The sequence below is a fragment of the Frieseomelitta varia genome, unplaced genomic scaffold (assembly GCF_011392965.1).
Source record: "Frieseomelitta varia isolate USP_RPSP 00005682 unplaced genomic scaffold, Fvar_1.2 scaffold_326, whole genome shotgun sequence".
Lineage (NCBI taxonomy): Eukaryota > Metazoa > Arthropoda > Insecta > Hymenoptera > Apidae > Frieseomelitta > Frieseomelitta varia.
Window position 1 is genome coordinate 39,153 of NW_025110064.1, and position 23,542 is coordinate 62,694.

General features: G+C 29.3%; 1 protein-coding gene across 4 annotated transcripts in view; it reads right to left on the bottom strand.

The window, feature by feature from the left end:
* Window positions 1-23,542, bottom strand: part of LOC122530069 — a 127,719-nt gene that overhangs the window by 38,521 nt on the left and 65,656 nt on the right. For all 4 annotated transcript variants that reach the window (XM_043656714.1, XM_043656712.1, XM_043656716.1 and 1 more), the window contains exon 3: window positions 18,152-18,400. In XM_043656714.1, the coding sequence (XP_043512649.1) occupies window positions 18,152-18,400 (249 nt within the window). The remainder of the gene's footprint in view (window positions 1-18,151; window positions 18,401-23,542) is intronic.

Sequence of the window (23,542 nt, forward strand, 5' to 3'; positions counted from 1 at the left end):
ATTCAGATTTAAAAATCTTTACTTTCAAAAAAAATTTATATTTAAAATTGTTTACTTAAAGAAAATTCAGATTTAAAAGTCTTCACTTTCAAGAAAAATCAGATTTAAAAATTTTTACTTTCAAGAAAATTCAGATTTAAAATTGTTTACTTAAAGAAAATTCAGATTTAAAATTGTTTACTTAAAGAAAATTCAGGTTTTAAATTGTTTACTTTCAAGAAAATTCAGTTTTAAAATTGTTTATTTAAAGAAAATTCAGATTTAAAAGTATTTACTTTCGAAAAAATTCGAATTTAACAAGCGCAAATTTCTCTCGCTTCGTTCGTGCTCGAAAATGCTCGCTGTCCGCGATACCGATTACAAACGCAACGCAAACGCGCGAAAAATTTCGCCCGCCGCTGTCAATGGCCAAAGGCTGTCGTGAAATTTCTCAAACGGCCGCCAAACAAAACAAAATTGGCCGCCGCATTGTAAACGCGGTTACGTGCGGCTGCATTTGCGATCGTGGCAACATTTGTCGCGTTCACGATCCACCGGAAGCAATCATTTCGCCGCGTTATTTCCACGGTGTCGGATGGATCGAAGTCATCCACGGGCAGGCCACTGTCACTGGGAAACACCGTTCGCCAAAACTCGGATAAACAAGCCCGACCATCGACAATGTAATTTGGTTAACCTGTCCCACCGCTGTTCCGAGTCTCACATTTAACCGGGAAGAAGATTAAATCATGCATCGTCGAGTGAAATTCGATTCGAACGTCGATTAAACGTCGCGTGGATTTTTTAAATCGCGTAGAATGCGATTGCACGCATTTTTGTTTCTTTTTAGTTTTAATTCGATCGTTTTTGAGAAAAATATAATAATTATTATATTTTTATATAATATATATTATATATTATATAAAATATATAATTATATTATATATAATATATATTTTTATATAATATATTTCTATATAATAAAAATATAATAATAATAATTTTTCATAAAACTTACGTTGCTCACGAAAGTATCGTCGCTCACAAAAATTGTAATAATATTTCAAATAATAATATTCCAAAATGATAAATAATAATATTTCAAAATGAATGCGAACCATTTGATTTTTTTTATTTTTTTATTTTTATTGAACAAGAACATCAGAAAAGCAAACGACAAGTTAAATGTCTGATGTTTTTGTTTAATAAAAAGAAAATTGAACGCTTTTTTTTTTATCGCTTCATATTCATTTTGAAATGTCCCCTAATTTTTGTGAGCAGTATATTTCTAATGGGGCCTGCACTTTCGAATCTACGTTATCTTAACGCTTTTAACCTCGTGGACAGTAAGAATTTTATCGAGACGCAGAAAAAGACAATTTATTTTTCAACGAATTGTGATAACAAAATTTTTATTCGTCACATTTCGTCCGAGTGCCCGGAACATCACATTTTAATAGCTATATACAACGAATGCTATAGCATCCACGTCGATACAGATCAAACTCATCTCATACTGCGTCACCACGAAAATGAATGCTATAGCAATTCACATTTCCTTCCACCAACTCGGTCGTGATACGAATGCAATTTATCACAAGAAATTTATGATGACTTTTCAACTGAAAAAAATAGAACATCAAAGTTTATCGAGGAAAATTCATAAAATATCACGTCTTATAACTTTCTGCAGTTATCGTTTAAAACAATTTCCGAGTTTCTGGAATAAAAAAAGAAAAAAAAAAAGAGCGAGTTAACGCGACGAAAGAGAAAAGTCAGGAAACGACGTTAACTATCAATCATTCCATGATCTCCGGAATAGTTTATAACGCATTGAATTTCGTTCCGTGAAAGTTAGTAAGTTTCTTTTATTATTTCAGAATTATTTTCTTTTTTTTATTTCATTTTTTCGAACATTTTTTCATAGATCAATTTCTCCATCAATTGAAATTAATATAATACGACCTCCAAAAATAATTGAAGTATTTAATTATACTGAAATTCCTTTATTAGATACATTCACTCTAATTACTTCAGGATTTTTTATTACTCTAAGTCACTTATATTTTTTAAAAGATAAATTTTCGAAAAGAACAAAAATATTATTATTATTTGTTATAGGATTATATTTCTCCATTATTCAAATAAAAATGCTTATTTTTGTATAAATGATAGAATTCATGGATCAATTTTTTTTTCTTTGTCAACAGGATTTCATGGAATTCGTGTATTAGTTGGAACATTAGTATTATTTCATTGATTCGATTATTTAATTTACATTTCTCGTTAATTCATCATATTAATTTCGAATTATCAATTTGACATTAACACTTTGTAGATGTTATTTGATTATTTTATTTTATACATTAATTTATATTTATAATATATATATATATACAGTATAAATATTACATTTAATTACATTTACATTACATTGAATTAAATTTAAATTTATTTAATTATAATATATATAACATTAATATATATTATTTATTATATTTATTATATTTATTTCAACAATTATTTTAATTATAATATATGTAACATTAATATATATTATTTATTATATTACTGTAATGTATTATATTATTGTAATGTAAATGTAATTAAATATTACATTTAATTACATTTACATTACATTCAATTAAATTTAAATTTATTTAATTATAATATATGTAACACTAATATATATTATTTATTACATTACATTCAATTAAATTTAAATTTATTTAATTATAATATATATAACATTAATATATATTATTTATTATATTTATTATATTTATTTCAACAATTATTTTTAATTCAAATAATTTAGAAAAAAAGAAATTCCATTTAAATGTGGATTTCATCCAAATTCAAAATTTACGTACGTTTCCTTCACCGAGGAAGTGGAGAAACAGAAAAAAAAAAAAAAGAAAAAAACACGTCACGTTTCAGTGAAATGAAGCCAGCGCGGAGACGAGAATGTCTGTCTATATCCTGGAAGCCTCGCTTCGAGTATAGCAAATGTACGCTGCGCCAGGGGAAACAGGGGGAACACTCACGAAAATGAGATTTCTCTAGAAGAGAAAGGAATATAAAAGCGGACGTAGGCTCGCACGTCCTTGGGACGTGTCATCCTTTTAGGATCCAGATGGAACGTTGGGGACGAAGATGCAACTGGTACAAGAGGGTGATGGCATCTTGACCATCATCTCTGTTCAAACATAGGCAAAGTTCGCGAATTTTTTTTTTTTAAAGGTAACAAATGAACATTTTACAATTTTCGGAGCAACCTTGATCGCCTTGAGTATTTTCATTGGTTTTGCAGATATGAAAAAAGCTTTGCTAATAGTTTTTTGATAGAAGGTCATTCAAGGTCATTTAAAGGTCACACCCATTTTTTGACTGGAGTAACATATTTGTTGTTCGAAATCGATTCCTGTAAAAATCATTATATCCACTCATTGCCCAATATCGTATAAATATAAAATAAATTGTTTAATAATAATAAAAAAATAATAGGAAGTAACAATCGAAATCTAATGTTATTTATTGTGTCAGGAAATCCTATTATTTATTATTGGAATTAAAAAATTTATAAATCTTCCACTTGTAAAAATGACTTATAAATTTCATTACCATCATTGTTAATTCATTCTTCAACAACTTAATTCTATTCGAATTAATAATCTAAAGAAGAACTGTATGTATTCCTGATTATGAAGCAAAAATGAAATTTCCATGACTTGTCGACAAATCGTTTAAAAATTGTAGCTCGATATTCTCTGTAAAAAAGTATGCAAAAAAAGCTACTAGATTTTACTCTTAACTCTGTAAAATCTATTACATGAAAGAGATAGTATTCTTGTGTTCATTTAGATTTTGTAAAATTAAAGTTGAAACATGTCCTAAACAACCATCTGATATTTCTTTAATTAATTTCTTTGGCATAAAATTTTCCATGGAGGATAAAAAGCTGCAGTGTAGTATAAAATATAGGGATCCATTTAAAAGAGTAACCGTGAAACTTGCGAAATTCGTCGAGCAAACAAAAAAATTATTAGTCATGTTATGGCATCCTCTATACTAAACAATTTTTCTTAACTCTATACTAAACAATCTTTCGTATTTCCGAAAATAACGGGGATATTCAAGGCGATCAAGTTGGTGAAGGTAGGGCTTTTAAATTTACATTCCTAGTTTTTTTTTTAATTAAAAACGTTACAAAAACGACGGAACCATTCAGTTTCAAAGCTTCATTTTTGCAGAATGCTAAAAATTCGGCACCGCCGTAAAATGGAAATGGAACAGTAAAAACTTTTTTATTGATCTAGGAATAGAAATGTAGCACGTAAATTTTGAAAATTAAAAAATTAAAAGTAGTTACTATAAAGAAAATTAAAAGTAGCTGAAAAAATGAAAAGTAGTTATTGTAAAAATAACAATAGAAATAAAAATAGAAATAAAAATTAAAAGTAGTTATTATAAAAATAACAATAGATATAAAAAATAGAAATAAAAATTAAAAGTAGTTATTATAAAAATAACAATAGAAATAAAAATTAAAAGTAGTTTTTATAAAAATAACAATAGAAATAAAAATTAAAAGTAGTTTTTATAAAAATAACAATAGAAATAAAAATTAAAAGTAGTTATTATAAAAATAACACTAGAAATAAAAGTAGAAATAAAAATTAGTTGTTATAAAAATAACAATAAAATTCAAAAGTGGTCCGCTACTACCGAGGAAGATCAACTTCGAAGTTCAACTTATAAATAATTAAATAATTAAGATACCGAATAAATGGCACGCATAAGTTTTACGTGTGCACATCACTGGCAAAAATTTTTCAATCATTGCAAACGTTCGAGAAAGTACTCGAGAAAACCTTTCTGGTGTAGATTACAGTTACGTTTGTTTGAAATGTACGGGAAAAATAAAACGATTGAGTTCAATTCAATCTGTGAACACAAAGGATTTCAATTTGAGTTTTCGAGTGTGAGTACATTTTCGAATACTTGCTATCTGGATAAACCGATGGATAGTTTTTCTACTGTTTCATTTTTCTAATTCCTTCAAATGGCTACATTTCTATCTGGATAAACCGATGGATATTTTTCCTACTGTTTCATTTTTCTAATTTCTTCAAATGGCTTCTATTGTTCTAAAAAAAAAAAAAAAAAAAAAAAAATGAGGTTTTGAAACAACTCTTCTATTTTATGACTAAACTGCGCATTTTCGTGCATTTATGAAAAATTGAAGGGTGCAAATAAAATGCACGTAACAAAATATACAATCTATTTAACTATACTTCTAGAATATCCATTACGATAAAATGAAACAAATTTCCATTTGGTTCCAATCAAAATTCTATTCGCAACATTTCAATTAAAAAAAAAAATTGGCATATTTATCCGGAAATCACCAATAGAAAACTCTGCCTGATCAAATCAGATTGATCGATCCCATCAAGGAAACAAAATCGAAACTTGTAAGTACGATTCTGAACTCGCCTTGGCCATAAGACTGGGTTTCAGTCTCGCGTGTTCTTTCGTCGTGTGAAAATCGTCGTGAGCAAATCGTGGATTAAATTCAATCCTGGAACGGACACGAGAAACTCGTAGAATCGGTTATTCGAGAAATCGTCCATGGACGTTGTTCGAAGCGGCTGTACCGGTTCACCGCGAATTCCCGTTTCGCGAATCGAAACCGAGAATCGGCTCGTGAACTGGTTTAACGGTTTTCGCTATTGTCGTAAAATTGACACGGCAGTTGGACACCGTATTTTAGGCTTTTTGATACTGTGCATATACAGCGGTGGCCATAAACAGTGGCAATTTTGAGAAATTAACAATATTTCCATCCAGAAAACATCTTATCGAGGCACAGATTAACCTTCTTTCGCTGGAACGACGCACGTCGAGAATTTTTTGTCCCAAAATTGCAACATTTCCGCAGCTTTAAGTATATTCAAGTATAACCCAGGCGAAACAAACAATAAATTTATTACCTCTTAGTAATTTCTATTAACTCATATACCGATGAATTCAAAAAGAAGACGAATTATTGTATACGGTTTGGTCACTCGTTATGGTCCGTGAATCAGTTACCAGCGCAAGAAGTTAAAATTACTTCGCGACTACGATCTGCCCCGGGAATTTCTCTTTCGTGTGTTTGAGCTTCTTGTTTACGAATTTAATATCATTAATAGCGATGTCATTGATATTGTTGAGTTTCATGAAAATTCAGATTAGACAGTTTAGTTCGACGTTTCGTGTTTATGTTCACAAAAATGTAAAATTGAGTACGAATCGTATAATATCTCTACAGAGTATCTTCGTAGACCTGCCGTTAAATAATGAAGGCGAAACTCGTAAAATTTACTCGCTTTGCAACTTTAAATTTAGTTTGAGAATTTTTTTTTTGGTATGTTTAAATTTCACGATAAATTTAATATTGTCAAATTTCGTTTGTAAATTTAATATTATTAACAGCAAATTCAATATTAGTGATGTTATTAAATTTGACGAAAATTTGTATAATTAGTTGAACTATTCTTATTTATGTTCGTAAACAATAAAAGCAAAACTTGTACGATTCACTTGTACTTTGCAACATTAAATCTGCTTCGACAATCTCTTGGTTGATATGTTTAAATTTAATACTATAAGTGGTAAATTCAATATTATTAATATTATTAAGTTTCGTGAGAATTTAGGTTTTTAGTCAGATAATTCAGGGTCGACCTCTCATTTACGTTTGTGAAAATATAAAATCGAATAAAAGTCAATTAGATATCTTTGTAGACTAAATAACAAAAACGAACTCTGCACGATTCAATGGTTTCAACTCCTGAAATTAATCGACAAGAGTTCTCTACTGTTTCAAATTATCATTATTCACGTTAGAGATATTCGCTAATTTATCAAGGTCTGCTCGTGCGTACTTTTAATTGGTGAAACAACTAATTTATTAATAAATTTATTACTTCTCAATAATTTCCATCCAGTGATATCATACCGACGAGATCGAACAGAAAACGACGATATTATTGTATACGGTGTTGGTCACTCGTTATGGTCCGCAATCAGTTGCCAGGGCAAGTGATTAACAGCAGGCTCATATATCAGATTATTATATCAATAGCAATCAGTATTAATTTTGGAATTAATTTTTTAATATCGTACCAACACTGACACTCGTTCACAATTAATTGGTATACAAGTATCGACGTATTAACCGGGCAAAGTGCGTTTGCAGAAACTCAACGTCGAGGTAACTGGAAGCTGAACGTATCTCGCGCGGCTAATTCTAATTGCTCGAAGAATACGATGGTCAAATGGAGCAGAAAACGTCAATACCGGCGGTGGCCAGCTCGAACAGAAAGTTACGACCTATCGTCCTACATCCATTCCGAATTGGCACGTCCGTTGCTGATCCGTGAAACAAAATCTGCAGAAACTTGAGCACCGTCCTCGTTCCCCTGACACAATCGAAGCAGGCATTGCCTACTACCCTTGGCAGACTTTCGTTTCGACCACTAACGCGTCTAACAACGTCAATTAATTTCGTTTCGTTTCTGCGATGGACAACTCCACTCTCAAGGACAAGTAGAGTTATCTTCTTACGTTTCTTACTAAAAAGTGAAAATGTTCGTGAAATCTCTCTTGGTGGGTGCCACGAGATTGTCCATCTGTTTTACCATTTTTCACATTTTCACTATATATTATATATTATATTAGTATATTTTAATATATACTATACTATATTATATATTATATTAGTATATTTTAATATATACTATACTATATTATATATTATATTAGTATATTTTAATATATACTATACTATATTATATATTATATTAGTATATTTTAATATATGCTGTATATTATATATTATATTAGTATGTATATGTATATACTAGACTTCAAACTAACAATTAGATTTCAGATTTTTCTGCAAATTTGAATTTTTGAGAATATAATTAATAAAATTAATAATTATACAGTTATACAATGTACCCTTTTTCTTTTTTTAACTGCAATAAAAACTTGGCAAAAAAGTGCAATGTATGTTATAAGAAACATTATAGTTTAAATATTCCTGAATGCTAAATCTTCAGTTTACCATCATTAGATTACTGTGAATTTTCATCTATTTGTGAATGAAGAAATTTTGTGAATTTAACAAGACTGCACAGACTGCGCAAATATAAACGAATATTTAAACTATAATGTTTCTTACAACATTTATTGCATTCTTTTACCAAGTTTTTATCACAATTAAAAAAAGAAGAAAAGTATAGGTACACGGTATAATTACTAATTTTATTAATTATATTCTCAAAAATTTGAATTTGCAGAAAAATCTGAAATCTAGTTGTCAATTTGAAGTCCATTGTATGTATAATGATATTTATTGAAAATGTGAAAAATCTGAAGTCTATTATATAATAATTTTTAATATTTCTAAACCTCAAATAATATCCTTTCCTAATATCCTGATACGATGAAAAAGATATAATCTTTCAATTGAAAAAAAATACAGACAACCTTGGAAATTCCGAAATCCACAAAACACTGATGCACGATATTCTAGCTCCCTCGGAACCATACAACTTTTGTGTTAAACAATTTTTCAACAAACGCCATAATTTAAAAGTTATGCGCAAGTTACACGTGTGAATCACCCTGTATATCTTCTATCATTGCTATACCTTACAATTCCAATGATCTCGACTTCCAATAATAAATTTCACAAGATTCATAAAATTGAAGGAGGCGAGAAAAAAAGCAAGTACGTTTGAATTAATTTTTATTTCATTACCTTGGCGAAAAATCATGTTGGTTATCTCGTTGCACACGCGTAACGAGATTCGAGAGTAACGTGCTTACGATTGCGCGGAAAAGAACAATCGCCGGAGCTTTCAAGACCGAAAAGCTCCGGCATTTATTAATATTTTTGCATATTGCGCGTCTGACCTGCATTTCTGATTATAGCAGTTGGAGTGTATTCTCCTATTTCTCGACGCCTCTCTGCTTTCTTCGCTTCTTCAGCTCGTTGAAGAAAAAAAAAGAATTACTTCGAATATATATTCATAGGTGCATTATTACGTTCCGCGAAATTGCTCTGACAAACTCTCAGGTCGCGAATATTCTTATTCCTAAGTCTTTATCATTTCAAGTTAACATTTTTGCGAATATTTTCTGTGCGATAGGTCAAATATACAATTCCTCAGAACGATTTCTATCTTTCAATTTGAAAGGCTCAGTAACGTTTATGAATAAGGGATGTCCCAATTATATCTTGAACTGTGTATGTGTGTGTGTGTTCGCTGTTTTGAAAAATCGTCCGAAATGGAACTTCCTCTGTTTCAAAGAGGATTAGGTATGGCTGCCAACAAATTACTGGAACAGCTCCCCAGAGCTCGAAGCTATCATTCAGGATCGAAATGGATCAACATATTGCTTATTGCCAAAGTTGCTTTCGAATACACGCATTTCCCAGGTGCTCGATGGAAAAAGAGAATTTAAATATCATTGTATTAAATTAAATAGGATTTTTTATGTGTCGAATACTAATAGATATTGCTTCTTTTAGTGTAATATGTATCTCTTATATTTGTACATTTAATTAATGTATTACATTTCAATAAATATTTTATATTTTATATATTTCTTATATTTTATATTTTATATATTTCTTATATTTTATATTTTATATTTTATAATTTTATACATTTCTTACATTTTATATTTTATAATTTTATATATTTCTTATATTTTATATTTTATAATTTTATATATTTCTTATATTTTATATTTCATAATTTTATATGTTTCTTATATTTTATATTTTATGTTTTATATATTTTTTATATTTTATATTTCATATATTTCTCATATTTTACATTTTTAAATATTACATTTATATTTTGTATTTTATATTTTCATATATTTTAAATATAACGAATATATTTTATATAAAAATATAACGTCATATCACATTTTAATAAAATATATTTCAATAAATATTCAACTTACATATAATAAACTAAAATTTAAAATTTTTAAAATAAATTTATATATAAGAGTACTTAAATCTTGAGCTGTAACTCTCGTAAACAAAATTCTATTATATTCAGACAAACAATGAGTTCAGACGACGAGTGTTCCGATAATCGAACTATCCAGTATATACGTCTTTTAATAGCATGATTTTTTGCCGACTCACATATGTACATACATATATTCATAACTTCCGGCGTCGCTTCGTATCTCCAACGACGAAGAAACATATACACATGTATTATACGTATCATGCACACGGTTATCAAAGATTAATACCAACACACACACACACACACACACACACACACACACACACACACACACACACACACACACACACACACACACACACACACACANTACACGTATCAGCTAACAATTTCTGCCTAAAGAAGAAAGTTCATAAACCTAGATAATATGTAGTGACCTGGCTCCGGATCAAACGATTTCGAGAGAGAGAGAGGAGGGAAGGGAGAGACGAGGAAGAAACGCACGATTTTCGATGCTAATAAATCATCGTTAAACGGAATCCTCGTCGAGAGGACACGACCATGCGGGTGAGAAACCGAATACAGAGGCTGCACAATTCAGATAAATTGTCCGGGCCGACTCGCAGGGGAAAACACGTGCGACCTCTGGCGCGCAATCTGCTCGCGAATGATAACTTACGGAATTGGTGCAAATCACCGGTGCAACGTCGATATAAATTCTTTTCGCTTTTCTTCTTCCTCTTTTTTCTTTTTTCTTTTTTCTTTCTTTAAGAGCTCACACTGGTCGGTAGTCGAGCTAGAGACTCGTTCGACGATTGAAAAGACGAGTGATCAGCTTGTGATTCAACGCGAACGGAAGCGTGGAATTAGCTTCATTCAGTTTCATTACATAATTCTCCCGGTCACCCAATAGTTTTGCGTAATAGACCTTTGCCTGCTTAGCTCGCCAGTTTTGTTACGTACGGAACACGAGTTTCTTGGAATTATTTCTTGGAGTTTTTCTTTTCTTTCTTTTTGTTTTTTTTTTTTTTTTTTTTTTTTTTTTTTTTTTTTTTTTAAACGTAAAAATTGTGTGAATTTAGCGTAGACGTTGGAAATTTTTTTTTTTTTTTTTCTAAGCGGCGAGAGAATATGATAATTAAACTGAGGTTTGTGGAAAAATCAATGTTGCTGGAAAGCGCGCGAAAATATACAGAAAGCAGGCCATTTTTTTATTTTTTTATTTTTAATATCTAATTAGGAAAGTAATTTTCTGCTCAAGTGGAGCTTCGTTCGTAAAAATATAAAATTGAATATTTCGCAAAGATCTAATAATGATTTGTCATATCTCCTTGCTGAATTTACTGACTTCAATTTTTCTAATTTTCAATTATTAATTATTAATTCACGATTTTGTATTTTTAATCGCTAACTTATCTCTGATAATACACTTTATCTTCCTGATATTTATTTCTCAATTTGCCTACCAGCCAAAATGTAACAAAGGAGAAACAACGATAAAGTAGTTACGTTTACTAACAGACTCAACCATTCACGAAAGGATTATTACAAAAAAGGAAAACAAGCTCAACTTCTCACGAAACTAAAAATTGTCGCGTACTGTTCAATTTCGCAGGAAAAGGAGAAACAATTCACGCAGAAATCAAAAATAAAACGTCAATCGCAGGTAGCCGAGGTAATCGAAAAGCCAGCCACTTTTGAAAAGCGAAACACTCGACTTTCGAAATCAAGCATCGAGAAATGAAATTTGAAAAAACCTCGCGCGTGGCGAAAAATTCGTCACGCGAGAGAGAACTTGTCAAGAGCAGCAGCTCGCGTGGCAAATTGATGCGTTGACAAATTGATGCTTTTTACTCTCTATCTTTCTTTTTCTCTCCTCTTTTTTTTCAATTTATATAAATTAAATTCACATAATTTTTTTAATTTAAATTTATATAACTTTTTTAATTTAAATTTATATAATTTTTTAAATTTAAATTTATATAAATTAAATTTATAAAATTTTTATTTAAATTTATATAAATTAAATTTACATAATTTTTTAAATTTAAATTTATATAAATTAAATTTACATAATTTTTTAAATTTAAATTTATATAATTTTTTAAATTTAAATTTATACAAATTAAATTTATATAATTTTTTTATTTAAATTTACATCAATTAAATTTATATAATTTTCTTTATTTAAATTTACATCAGTTAAATTTTTATAATTTTCTTTATTTAAATTTACATCAATTAAGTTTACACAATTCTTTTTATTTAAATTTATATAAATTTGTATGCCTAGATCGCAGCCTAAATTGACGAACGACCTAACGAATTCCTGAGGAATTCGCGTTTCTGGATCTACCCGTTCTCTTCCATCGTTTCCGAGCTTCTGAAATTTTCAAAACCGTACGAACGCCACCGAACGTCTCAGCCACCGAATCTTTAATGCGAAACTCTCCTGATACGACTCGCCCGAGCCTAAGAAATTTACCATCGCGAACTCGAAGTTTACAGCTGACCTACATGCTACGCCCCCGCGCCAAAGTCTCGGGACAGGCTCGTTTCAAAAGTGGAAAGGATTTAAGCAAAGATTAAATCTGTCAGTGTTGCACGCGCAGAAGTGGATGCGGAAATTATTCGTAAGACTTGACAAAGTATTGCAAGTCGATACTTACAACTCTTACAAACATCGTGAAATCGTACGATAAAATTTCAAGCTCTTGCAATTGCCTCTGGCGCTGCTTTTAAAAGCTTTTTCTATCTACACTGTGTCCTTAGAACAGTACGACGACGATTATACTCGTCAAACGCTCGGAGTACGCGCAACTTGTCAATTTTTAATTTTAATTAAATTTTTAAAATCTTTAATTTTAATTAAGTTTTTAAAAATCTTTAGCTTTAATTAAGTTTTTAAAATCTTTAATTTTAATTGAGTTTTTAAAATCTTTAATTTTAATTGAGTTTTTAAAATTTTCAATTTTAATTAAGTTTTTAAAATTTTCTACTTCAATTTAATTTTAATTAATATTCGAAACGCGTTACGAAAGGTTTTTACATCTCTTCAATGATATCATGTCCTTTTCGTTCTAATCCTCGAACTAGGCACTTTCTTAAAATTGGTTCTTTCATAAAATCTTTCAAGTGCAAGCGACTCTTTTTCACGTCGCAGGTATTTGAATAAATATGTTCTTCAAACAAGATTCCCTGCGAGTTTTCTTTTTATATTAGGATTATGCACCTTGGAAGTTTCGTCAATTCACATTAAAATCACATGCCTATTCTATTCCAGTTCTATTCATTTGACGTTTCATCGGGAAAACTTTTTATCGAAGGATAAATTTCCTATTGCGGACGTGTTTCAAGACGCAAGTTGAAACCTTGTTTCTATTTTAAGTGGCTACGATGCGCCGCCTTCGGTTTCAATGAACCTTGTTAAATATAGCAACAACGGTGAATAATTGAACACGATTTGACCAAGTCTTCGGCTTTTTACACGCGTTATTATCTGTCCCTGGCACGTTAAGTGCCACCGTAAAAATTTTATCAAAGAGAGACATCTTTTCTGCCCCGAAATATTCTGTAAAATTCCAGTGGAAAATTGTTCGATCGTTCCGACAGTGTTAAACATTGTGATCCATCGAGTGTACGAACATTTTTCTACATTCACTGCATATGAAACAATTACAGCGTCTACAGACAAAAATTTAGTGCAATTTCTGACAATGAGTTATTAAAATACAAAATTCCGTGAAATTTCTATAAAATTCCTACGGGAAGTTATGAATCGTGTTCGATCATTCTGGCAGTTTTAGTATTGAAACATTTGTCTTTTTTGGCAACATAAATTTGCTATAAAACTCTGACGTGATCTTCGAGATCTCATTTGACGCGACTTTGACAAATTATAAAATAAATTAAAATAAATGATAATAATATAATAATAAAATAAATTAGAATAATAAGTAATAATAATATAACAATAAAATAAATTACAATAAATAATAATAATATAAAAATAAAATACATAACAAGTAATAATTATTACAATAATAAATAATAATGAAATAAATTAGAAATAATAATAACTATAATAATAAATAATAATAATAATTAAATAAAAATTAAATAAAATTAAATAAAAATTAAATAAAATTTAATAAAAATTAAATAATAATAATTGAATAAAAATTAAATAATAATAATTAAATAAAAAGTAATAAAATTTAATAAAAATTAAATAATAATAATAATTAAATAAAAAGTAATAAAATTTAATAAAAATTAAATAAATTTTAATAAAATTTAATAAAAGTAAATAAAATTTAATACAAATTAAATAATAATAATTAAATAATAATTAAATACTAATAATTAAATAAAAAGTAATAAAATTTAATAAAAATTAAATAATAATTAAATAAAAATTAAATACTAATAATTAAATAAAAAGTAAATAATAATAATTAAATAAAAAGTAAATAAAATTTAATAAAATAATAATGACTGAACAAAAAAACATTGAACAAATCGAGCTCGGAGGATTACTAAATATAAGATCTGTAATAATAATCGCGAACTGTTCCTAATATTTTTACGATCAAACATTCGCGGAATAACTCGCTTCGTAACAAGGAAGTTTCAACGAAGAATAGATCGGTTTGGTTCGCGGACGACTATCTCGATCTCTTCTTCGGAAAAATTCAAGGAGAAAAAAAAAAAATATATTAATACACGTCATGGGGGGATAGTTCGTCATTCGTTTCACGGAGAAGGTGTGGCAAAACGCGTCCGAGTGACCAACGGAATAATTTGATAGGCTCGTATTAGCCTGAATTCCGGCAATCCAGTTAGGCTACCGCAACCCTGATCCAGCCTCGTCCCGAATTCAGAGCAATTGACACAAACTGGAACAAGATGCGATGAACTAACGTTTCCGATAGGCTTCCTAAGACAGGATAGGACAAACGTTCACCGATGACGTTCATCATCTGACGAGGAAAACTGTCAACTGTCTTCGACGAACGTCTCGGCGAAATCTTCCACGAAAGTCGGTTGCAACGACTACCGGGACTTCGTTGTTTCGTCAAAAACACGGTTCGTTGGCTTTAATCGCGTTAAAACCGATTATCGGCGTTCGCCGGATTGGATGAAAACAGAGCCAATGTAGAAAGAAGTGAAAGAAGATTCACTTTGGTTTGTAGGTGTTCGAGATTGTTTATATTTGTGTTATTGTAAATGTAAATATTCGTTATTATATATAATTAATAATTGTATTACATACTTAATTAATAATTGTATTATATATAATTAATAATTGTATTACAATTACTTAATTAATTAATATATATTACTTATATATAATATTATATATATAAAACGTATAAATAATATATATTATATAACTAATATATATATATATTATTATACTTATTTATTGATTATTAATTAATTTATATATATATAAAATTGTATAAATTACACATAATATATTTATTACAATATTATTACCATTACATTACCATTTGCGTTTGTCAAAATATTTAAATTTAGAGATATAATTCAGAAATTTGAAGATTTAGAGATATTTAGAGATAATTTGGAAATTTAGAAATTTACGAACGTAGAAATTTTTAAATTTAAAAAAATTAAATTTAGAAACTCAAGAATCTTTAGACTTACAATTAGAAGTTCGGAGACATAGAAATTTTCAAAATTTAGAAATGTGGTAATTTGGAAATTTAGACAATTTTTAAATTAAAAAATTTGGATGCTTGGAAATTTAGAAATGTCGGAAATGTCTATAGTTAAAAATTTAGAAAGCTTGAAACCTCGAAATTTGAACAAAAGGAAACTTTTAAATTTAGAGATTCGAATTTAAACAATTTAAAAATACAGGAACTTGGAAATGTCCAAATTTTAAAATTTACAAAACTCAGAAATTCTGAAGTGTCGAAATTCAGAAATTTGGCAATTTCGGAACCTCGAAATTTAATAATTTGGAATATTTTAAATTTAAAAATTCTGAAACCTACAACTTTTGGAATGTGAAAGTTGCATAAGCATAGAAATTTTCAAGTCCAACAGTTTGGAAACTTAGAAATTCAGAAATTCAGGGCCAATTGTAAACGTCCAAATTTAAAAATTTAGAAAATCAGAAATTTCGATACCTTGGAATTCAGAAATTTGCAAATTTCGAAACGTCGAAATTTAGAAAATCTTGGAAATCTTTAAATCTAGAAATGCACTCACAATTTCCGAAATTTGAAAATTCAGAAGCATAGAGAAATTTTTAAATCCAACTAAGTCTTGGAAGCCGAGAAACTCAGAGATTCGGGGACCAAATTTAAAAATTCAGAAACCTAAAAATCCTTCAAGTTCGGACGTTTGGGTAACTTGAAACATTTAGAAACCTAGACGCTTCCTATTTCTTTGTCAAATTCAACTCGATTCGAGATCTCTTCAAGATTTCCTCGCGAAGTGCAAGAACAATCGCCGTTATCGATTTTCACCGCGTGAATCTGCCAAGTGACGTGACAACCGGACGATGATTGATAAACGTAGCGCGACATTAACGTGATTTTCCTTTGGAACTCGGCTTTACAATTGCCAGGGAACGAGTCTTTCGTTCGCTGCGTGGTTTTGAAATTCAGAGTCTCGGGATAAAGCCTCGGCGGTGTGCGTGGAGTGGCGGTGGTGAATGAAGACACGTCGGGAAAATTATTCCTACTTCTTTCAGACAGACGCGTTCATCGGATCGCACTCGAGAGGGAAACGAGTATAAATGGAATGCGCGAATTCAAAGCTACTGCTCGAAGCAGCTCGCTTGTCTACGCGCACGTGTTATGCTTCACGGTCGAAACTTTGATCGACGTTGTTTCTCAACGACGTGTATATATTCAACAATGGAACGAACGACGAGGCGTAAATTCCGACGGTCGAGGAACAAGGCATAACTTCTGATAAATAACTAGTGCAAAACTGTCTGTCAGTATCTGTCTAGTACAAACAGTATAAAATGTTACAAGAGTATATATACATATATATATATATATATATACTCTTGTAACATTTTGATGCATAAAACAATTTTCTATCAACATCATTATAATATTACATTATATATAATCATTGTATACAATTATAATACCATATATATATATATATATAAATAAAAAAACGTATAAAATTTAAAATACAGCACTTTTTATAACCAAAAATACAAATTTGTACAAAAATGTACAGTGATTGAATTGAAAAAAAATGATAGAAGAGAGTTCGTGTTTCTCTCAATTTCTTGGAATTATTCTTAGAATTCTAATATATATATGTTAAATTTTATGTTTTTTTATTTATATAGATAATATTATTTATCACACATTATATAAAATTATGTATATTGTGTTATAATTATATACAATGATTATATATAATATAATATTATAATAATGTTGATAGAAAATTGTTTTATACATCAAAATGTTACAGAGAGTACTGTATTTTGAAATTTATATATATATAATATTATTACTTATTATGCATTATATAAAATTATATATATTGAATCATAATTATACAAAATGTATAATATTATAATAATGTTGATAGAAAATTATTTTACGCATCAAAATGTTACAAAAAGTATTTTGAATTTTGTTTTTTTATTTATATATATATATATATATATATATATATATATATATAATATTATTTATTACTTATTATGCATTATATAAAATTATACATATTATATTATAATTATATACAATGTATAATATTATAATAATGTTGATAGAAAATTGTTTTACGCATCAAAATGTTACAAAAAGTACTGTATTTTGAATTTTATTTATGTAAAGTTTTTTTTATTCGTATATATATGTATTATAACAGATAATAAATAATATATATTATTTATTATTTATTATGCGTTATATAAAATTATATAAATTGTATTACAATTATATATAATATTATAATATTGTATATATTGTGTTACAATTGTATATAATATTGTAATATTGTATATATTGTGTTACAATTATGTACAATAAATATAATTACACACAATGTCCATGAAAATGAAAATGATCATTGAATGGAATGGAGGAGGAGAATGAATCTCGACTCACCGAGCATCTTGACACCCTGGACAGGGCTCAGGGGGTAAAAATCGCCGTGAAGAGGGCAATGGAAGCCAACCCTGCGCTCCCTTCTTCTCGCCCGGCGAGTCAGCATGCAGAGGAGGACGCCGAGGGCGAGCATAAGGGCGCCCACCACTATGCAGATCGGTCCTAGGATCCGCGAGTTCCCCGTGAACGCGATCCTGGCCGCGTACGAGTCCTTGTCCTCGTCCTCGCCGGGTCCACGATACGACGCAGCTGAAATACAAGAGATACAAGAGACGCGTGAGCGAACGAGAAGAAGAAACACCTCTCTGGCAGAGAAACGGGGAAATTTCTCTGTCGATATGTATACATCAGCAATATTGTAGTGTTGTAGTTATTATAATTAATCTGTAGTTGTAATTTCAGTTATGTTTAAATATAACAGATGGCCTGTTTGTTGATCGTAATGATTATTATGATAAATAAATTTATATCACAATACTACGAATAAATAATAATAATAATTAATTTTAGTAGTTTATATAGAAATATTATCAACGTAACAAAATATAGAATTACTGATGATTTAACGAAGATTAAATAATGAAAGTTAAATAACGAATGAATAATTTCTACTGTGGTTACAATATATATATAAGTGTCTGTAAACATTTCCATGGTGATAATTTTTAAATATTCTATTGTTTAACAATTTTTAAATATTCTATTGTTTATTATATTTATAATTTTTAAATATTCAATATACAAATGTTTATTACATTTATACATATACATATGTAAATATTCTATTGTTTATATTAAATACACGTCTCGACGGAACGATTTAATGAACGTAGATGTCGTTGATCTAAATTCTTCAGAGGTCGCTATAATAGTGTGTATATATATATATATTGTAACCATTCGTTACGAAATTCTTCATTCGTTATTTAACTTTCGTTGTTTGATATTTGTTATTTATCATTAATCATTATATATTTTGTTAAATTATAATATGTGTAATTATATATTTTGTTAAAATTATAATATTTTTACATAAATTAAATACAGAGTTATTGTTTAAATTTGTAGTACCGTTAGTTTAAATTTGTATGATTGAGAATAATTATCAACACAGTCACTACAATAGAAATATGATAAAATATGAATATGATGCGAGATGTCCAACGTAGGCATAGAGCATTTTCTTTTTTAAGAAGACCAGAGTCGAGTTGAAAAACCGAATCGTAAAAATCGTCACAGAGCATTCAGAAAGAGCTGTGAAAAAGTGTCAATTCTGTTGTTAAATTGTTAATTCGCGTTGATCGAATGTTATTTGTCTTGTTTAATTATTTGTTGTTCTATTATCATCACTACTATTAAATAAACATTATTTATGTTATATCTCTACAATACTGATTGACTTGGTTGTAATTTGGTAAAGAAAAATTGCACGACAACGAAAAATTGTTCTTCGTCTCGTTTTAAAGCGTCGAGTTTTTACTCTCAAAGCCTTCTCGTTTTTCTTTCGAAGATGATTTTACATTGTGCGGCGGGGGAGGAAAGAATACTTTTCTCCTGGAAAATTGTGAAACTTCTAACATCCAATTCTGTTCGTGGCTAAGGGGGCCAACACGGTCTCGAAGATCGAAGTCTCTCCTCTTTGCGACGACCACTTAAAACTTGCTGTATAATTTTTTTTTTTTTCTTCACCGGTTTATTAAACTTTGGACGTTAGGGATAGATGGAATGTCGAGGTGTCTTGAACTTTTCTCAAAATTCAAACGTTTGTAAAAACGTTAAGAACGTTTCTTTCGTCGATTAAAACGACGACGATGTTAAAAATTGTAATTTTTTCTTTGCAACGACCACATGAAACTTGCTGCACGATTTTTTTCTTCATAGTTACATTAAAGTTTGAATATTAGGGACAGATGATTTTTGTCAAAATTCAAACGTCTGCAAAAACATCAAAAAATTTCTTTTGCGACTAGATCGACAGTGATATTGAAGATTAAAATCTTCTCGCGCTACGTACGATGTTTTTCCTCATTTTATTGATGATAAAAATTCAAAAATTCAGAAATCCTAACATTTGGTCTATCCAAGCGATCAAAGTTCAAACAAACTGACGAAAGAAAAGCCGCACCACAAGTTTTAAGAAATCGTTCTAAAGGGGTGACTTTAATCTTCAAGATGACAGCAAATTTGACCAGGAGGAAAATTTTTTATTATATTTGAATTTTTACAATATTACAACTTTATACATATTTTTTCAGTATTATATATTAATATTATTTCCATATTAGTATCTATCCATCTATCCATAGATAATCTTCTTGACCTTAAAATAATTAATTTACTTATCAGAGACAACATATTACAATAGATTGAATAAACGTATTAAAAAGTACACGTTTAAAGATAAGTTTTCAATTTGTTGTATCTAGATATTTAGTAATTTGATTGAACACTCAGAGTTCTTGAAATTCTCATACTCAGAAATGTTTGAAAGGGTTCGAACAAACGTGAAGATCTTGCTTCCAATAGTATTTGTTTACAATTTTTCATTAGCCTGAAGTCGCTGAAATTTCTCTCTCCTCGTGCCAATCTTCCTCTTTCTTCTCACTTTTTTTTTTTTTATCACTTTCAATTTCTTTCCCTCGTATCAAGCGCTCGTTCGCGCACGACGATGGAATTTTTTAAGCCGAAAGCGAAGAGACGTGGGAAGAAAAAACGCGTTTCAAACGCGAGAATTCAACGTAAACTTCAACTTGGAAACTCGAGGGAACGTGGCCACATTTCTTTCGCGTTTTCGGCGGCTGTTATTAATGTTTCAAATTTAATCTTACGGAGTGCTCGCGGCGAGTTCACGGATCCGTGAACGTGCACGTCGTATCAAACGTTGCCAGCGAGTGTTCGCTGCAAACAGACGAGAAAAAAGCCAAAAAAAGCGAAAAAAACGAATAAATAAAAAATTGAAGAAAGAGAGAGAGAGAGAGAGAGAAAAGGTGATTTTAAATCAAACAAGCAAGAGAGGACAGTATATCTAGTCGGTGGTGTTTCGAACCCGTTATCGGGGAGTTAATGCGTGTCGCGTGAAAATTATGATCGACCGTAATATCCTACGTGGTGTACAGTGTTCGTTAATTAAGCCCCACACTGGAACTACCAAAATGATCAGTTTATAATTGAGGACCTTGCGACAAGAGGGGCGAAATTCCGTTTTTACCAACTGCGAGTAAATTACAGAAAACTGTTTACGAAATTACCGACGTTGACTTGACGTCAGAGAAAATAAATAAATAAATATACATTTCCACGTAATAACTGGAGAGTGGTCACTGAAAGACTGAATGATATAAAACGAAAATAACTTTTATAACATGTTTCCCAAATAAAATAAATAAAATAAAACAATGAAAAATAGAAAAATAAATTTCCAAATAAAATAATAAATAAATTATAATGTTAAATAATAAAATAAATATAAAATAAATATTAAATAAATAATACAAAATAAATAATATAAAATAAATAAATATAAAATAAATAATAAATAATATAATGTTAAATAATAAAATAAATATTATGATAAATATTTAAACTCTTCAATGTTTCAGTGGCCACCCTGCAGTAGTTGTTGACATGATCAAGTTTAATTTCTAATTTTGGTGACTTTTTTTTAAACGTGTCAGCTGTTTCTGATTTGCACCAATGTATGTATATACAAAGAACAGTATCGCTCTTTTCTCTAATTATGCACAATCCTATGCATGTTCGTTGTGTTCTATTAATATTAAACATGGGAGTAAAGTGATTATTAATAAAGTTTTTGTTTGAAATTTCGAACAAGTGATATTTAATTAAAAGCGTACTTTAAAGTAATTCGCATTGAATTAAATAAATCACGTAAGTGTGACACCGATTAGTTTAATAAATATCACAGATACATTAGAAATAATATTATTGCTGAGCCTGCTCGTCATCGTTATCTGTGGAAATATCCTCATCTCCGAGTCACATTTGAGAATGTCAAATGAAAGAACTGTCATAAAAAGATCGTTCATCAGATGGAACGTAGTTGGTAATTACGAATAATTACCGATCGTGCGTCGCTTTTTTTTTTTCTGTGTAACGCAAAATAGAAGCAAATCAAGATCTGCGTCCGTGTTGCACGAAACAGTAATAAACGCAGCATTAAAACTGTTTTGTAACGACGCGATCCTTTTTTATTGGATTTGCATCAAAACTAGCGCCAAACGATGTAGAATGTTTGTTTACGTATATTACATATCTTAACTAAAAAAAAAAAAAAAAAAAAAAAAATACTGTCAAGAGTGGAGTTGTATCTTTTGTCCTTAATCGTGAAAAATTTCATGGATGTAAAACAGACTTAAATGATTTTTCGCAAATAAACACTTGCGCGTAGTATATTGTATTTCAAGGTTTTTCTTTTTTTTTTACTTTAATGCCTCCATGTCTTAGTCGCAGTGTTAAAATCGTGATAGATGTGCGTTGCAAGGACAAGCTTACTAGATATTTTCTCTTTTGTTGCACACGGTGATTTCACTTCTGAAGAGGAGAGAGAGGAAAGAGGGGGAGTGGGTTAAAATAATGCCCGAAGTTTAAGAAGATTTAAGAGATTAGCGTATACGTGGAAATGAAAATTCTGCTATTTCGCAGACGTGAATGACGGTAGCTTGTAAATCTCGCGATTAAAAATGGGGAACAAAATTAATTCAATCTTCATTTTTATTAACCCTTTAACCAGGGATGGTCAATTAACTCGTTACTATTAGAAAAAGGTTTCGCCACCGCGTGAGGGATGAAGTGAATCAAGATATTCTTGTCACTTTCATCTATTAATCCTTCAAGGACGACATTTTATTTGTGAGTCGTACGCACGTTATTTTAAATATTATCAATTATGCGCAAACGAAACCAGTATCTGAAGCTATGAAAATTACTATCAAGTCTAATGAAAAATTATTAATATTATAAGTAGTATTATTATATTATTAATATTATAAGTAGTATTATTAATTATTAATATTATAATATTAGTAGTATTATTAATTATTAATGTTATATTACTAATATTATAAGTAGTATTATTATATTATTATTATTTTATCATACTATGTATGTTATCAATAATATTATGATCATATTATTATTAATATTATTATACTATTATTATTATTATTTTATCATACTATATGTATGTTATCAATAATACTATGATCATATTATTATTAATATTATCATATTATAATTATTATTATTATACTTGTAATATTAACATTATAATTATACGATATACAATATACAATATAAAAAATATATGAAAGTGTATTGTATATCAATATTATTGTATATCACATAACACAGCAATAATAAATTGCACGTTAT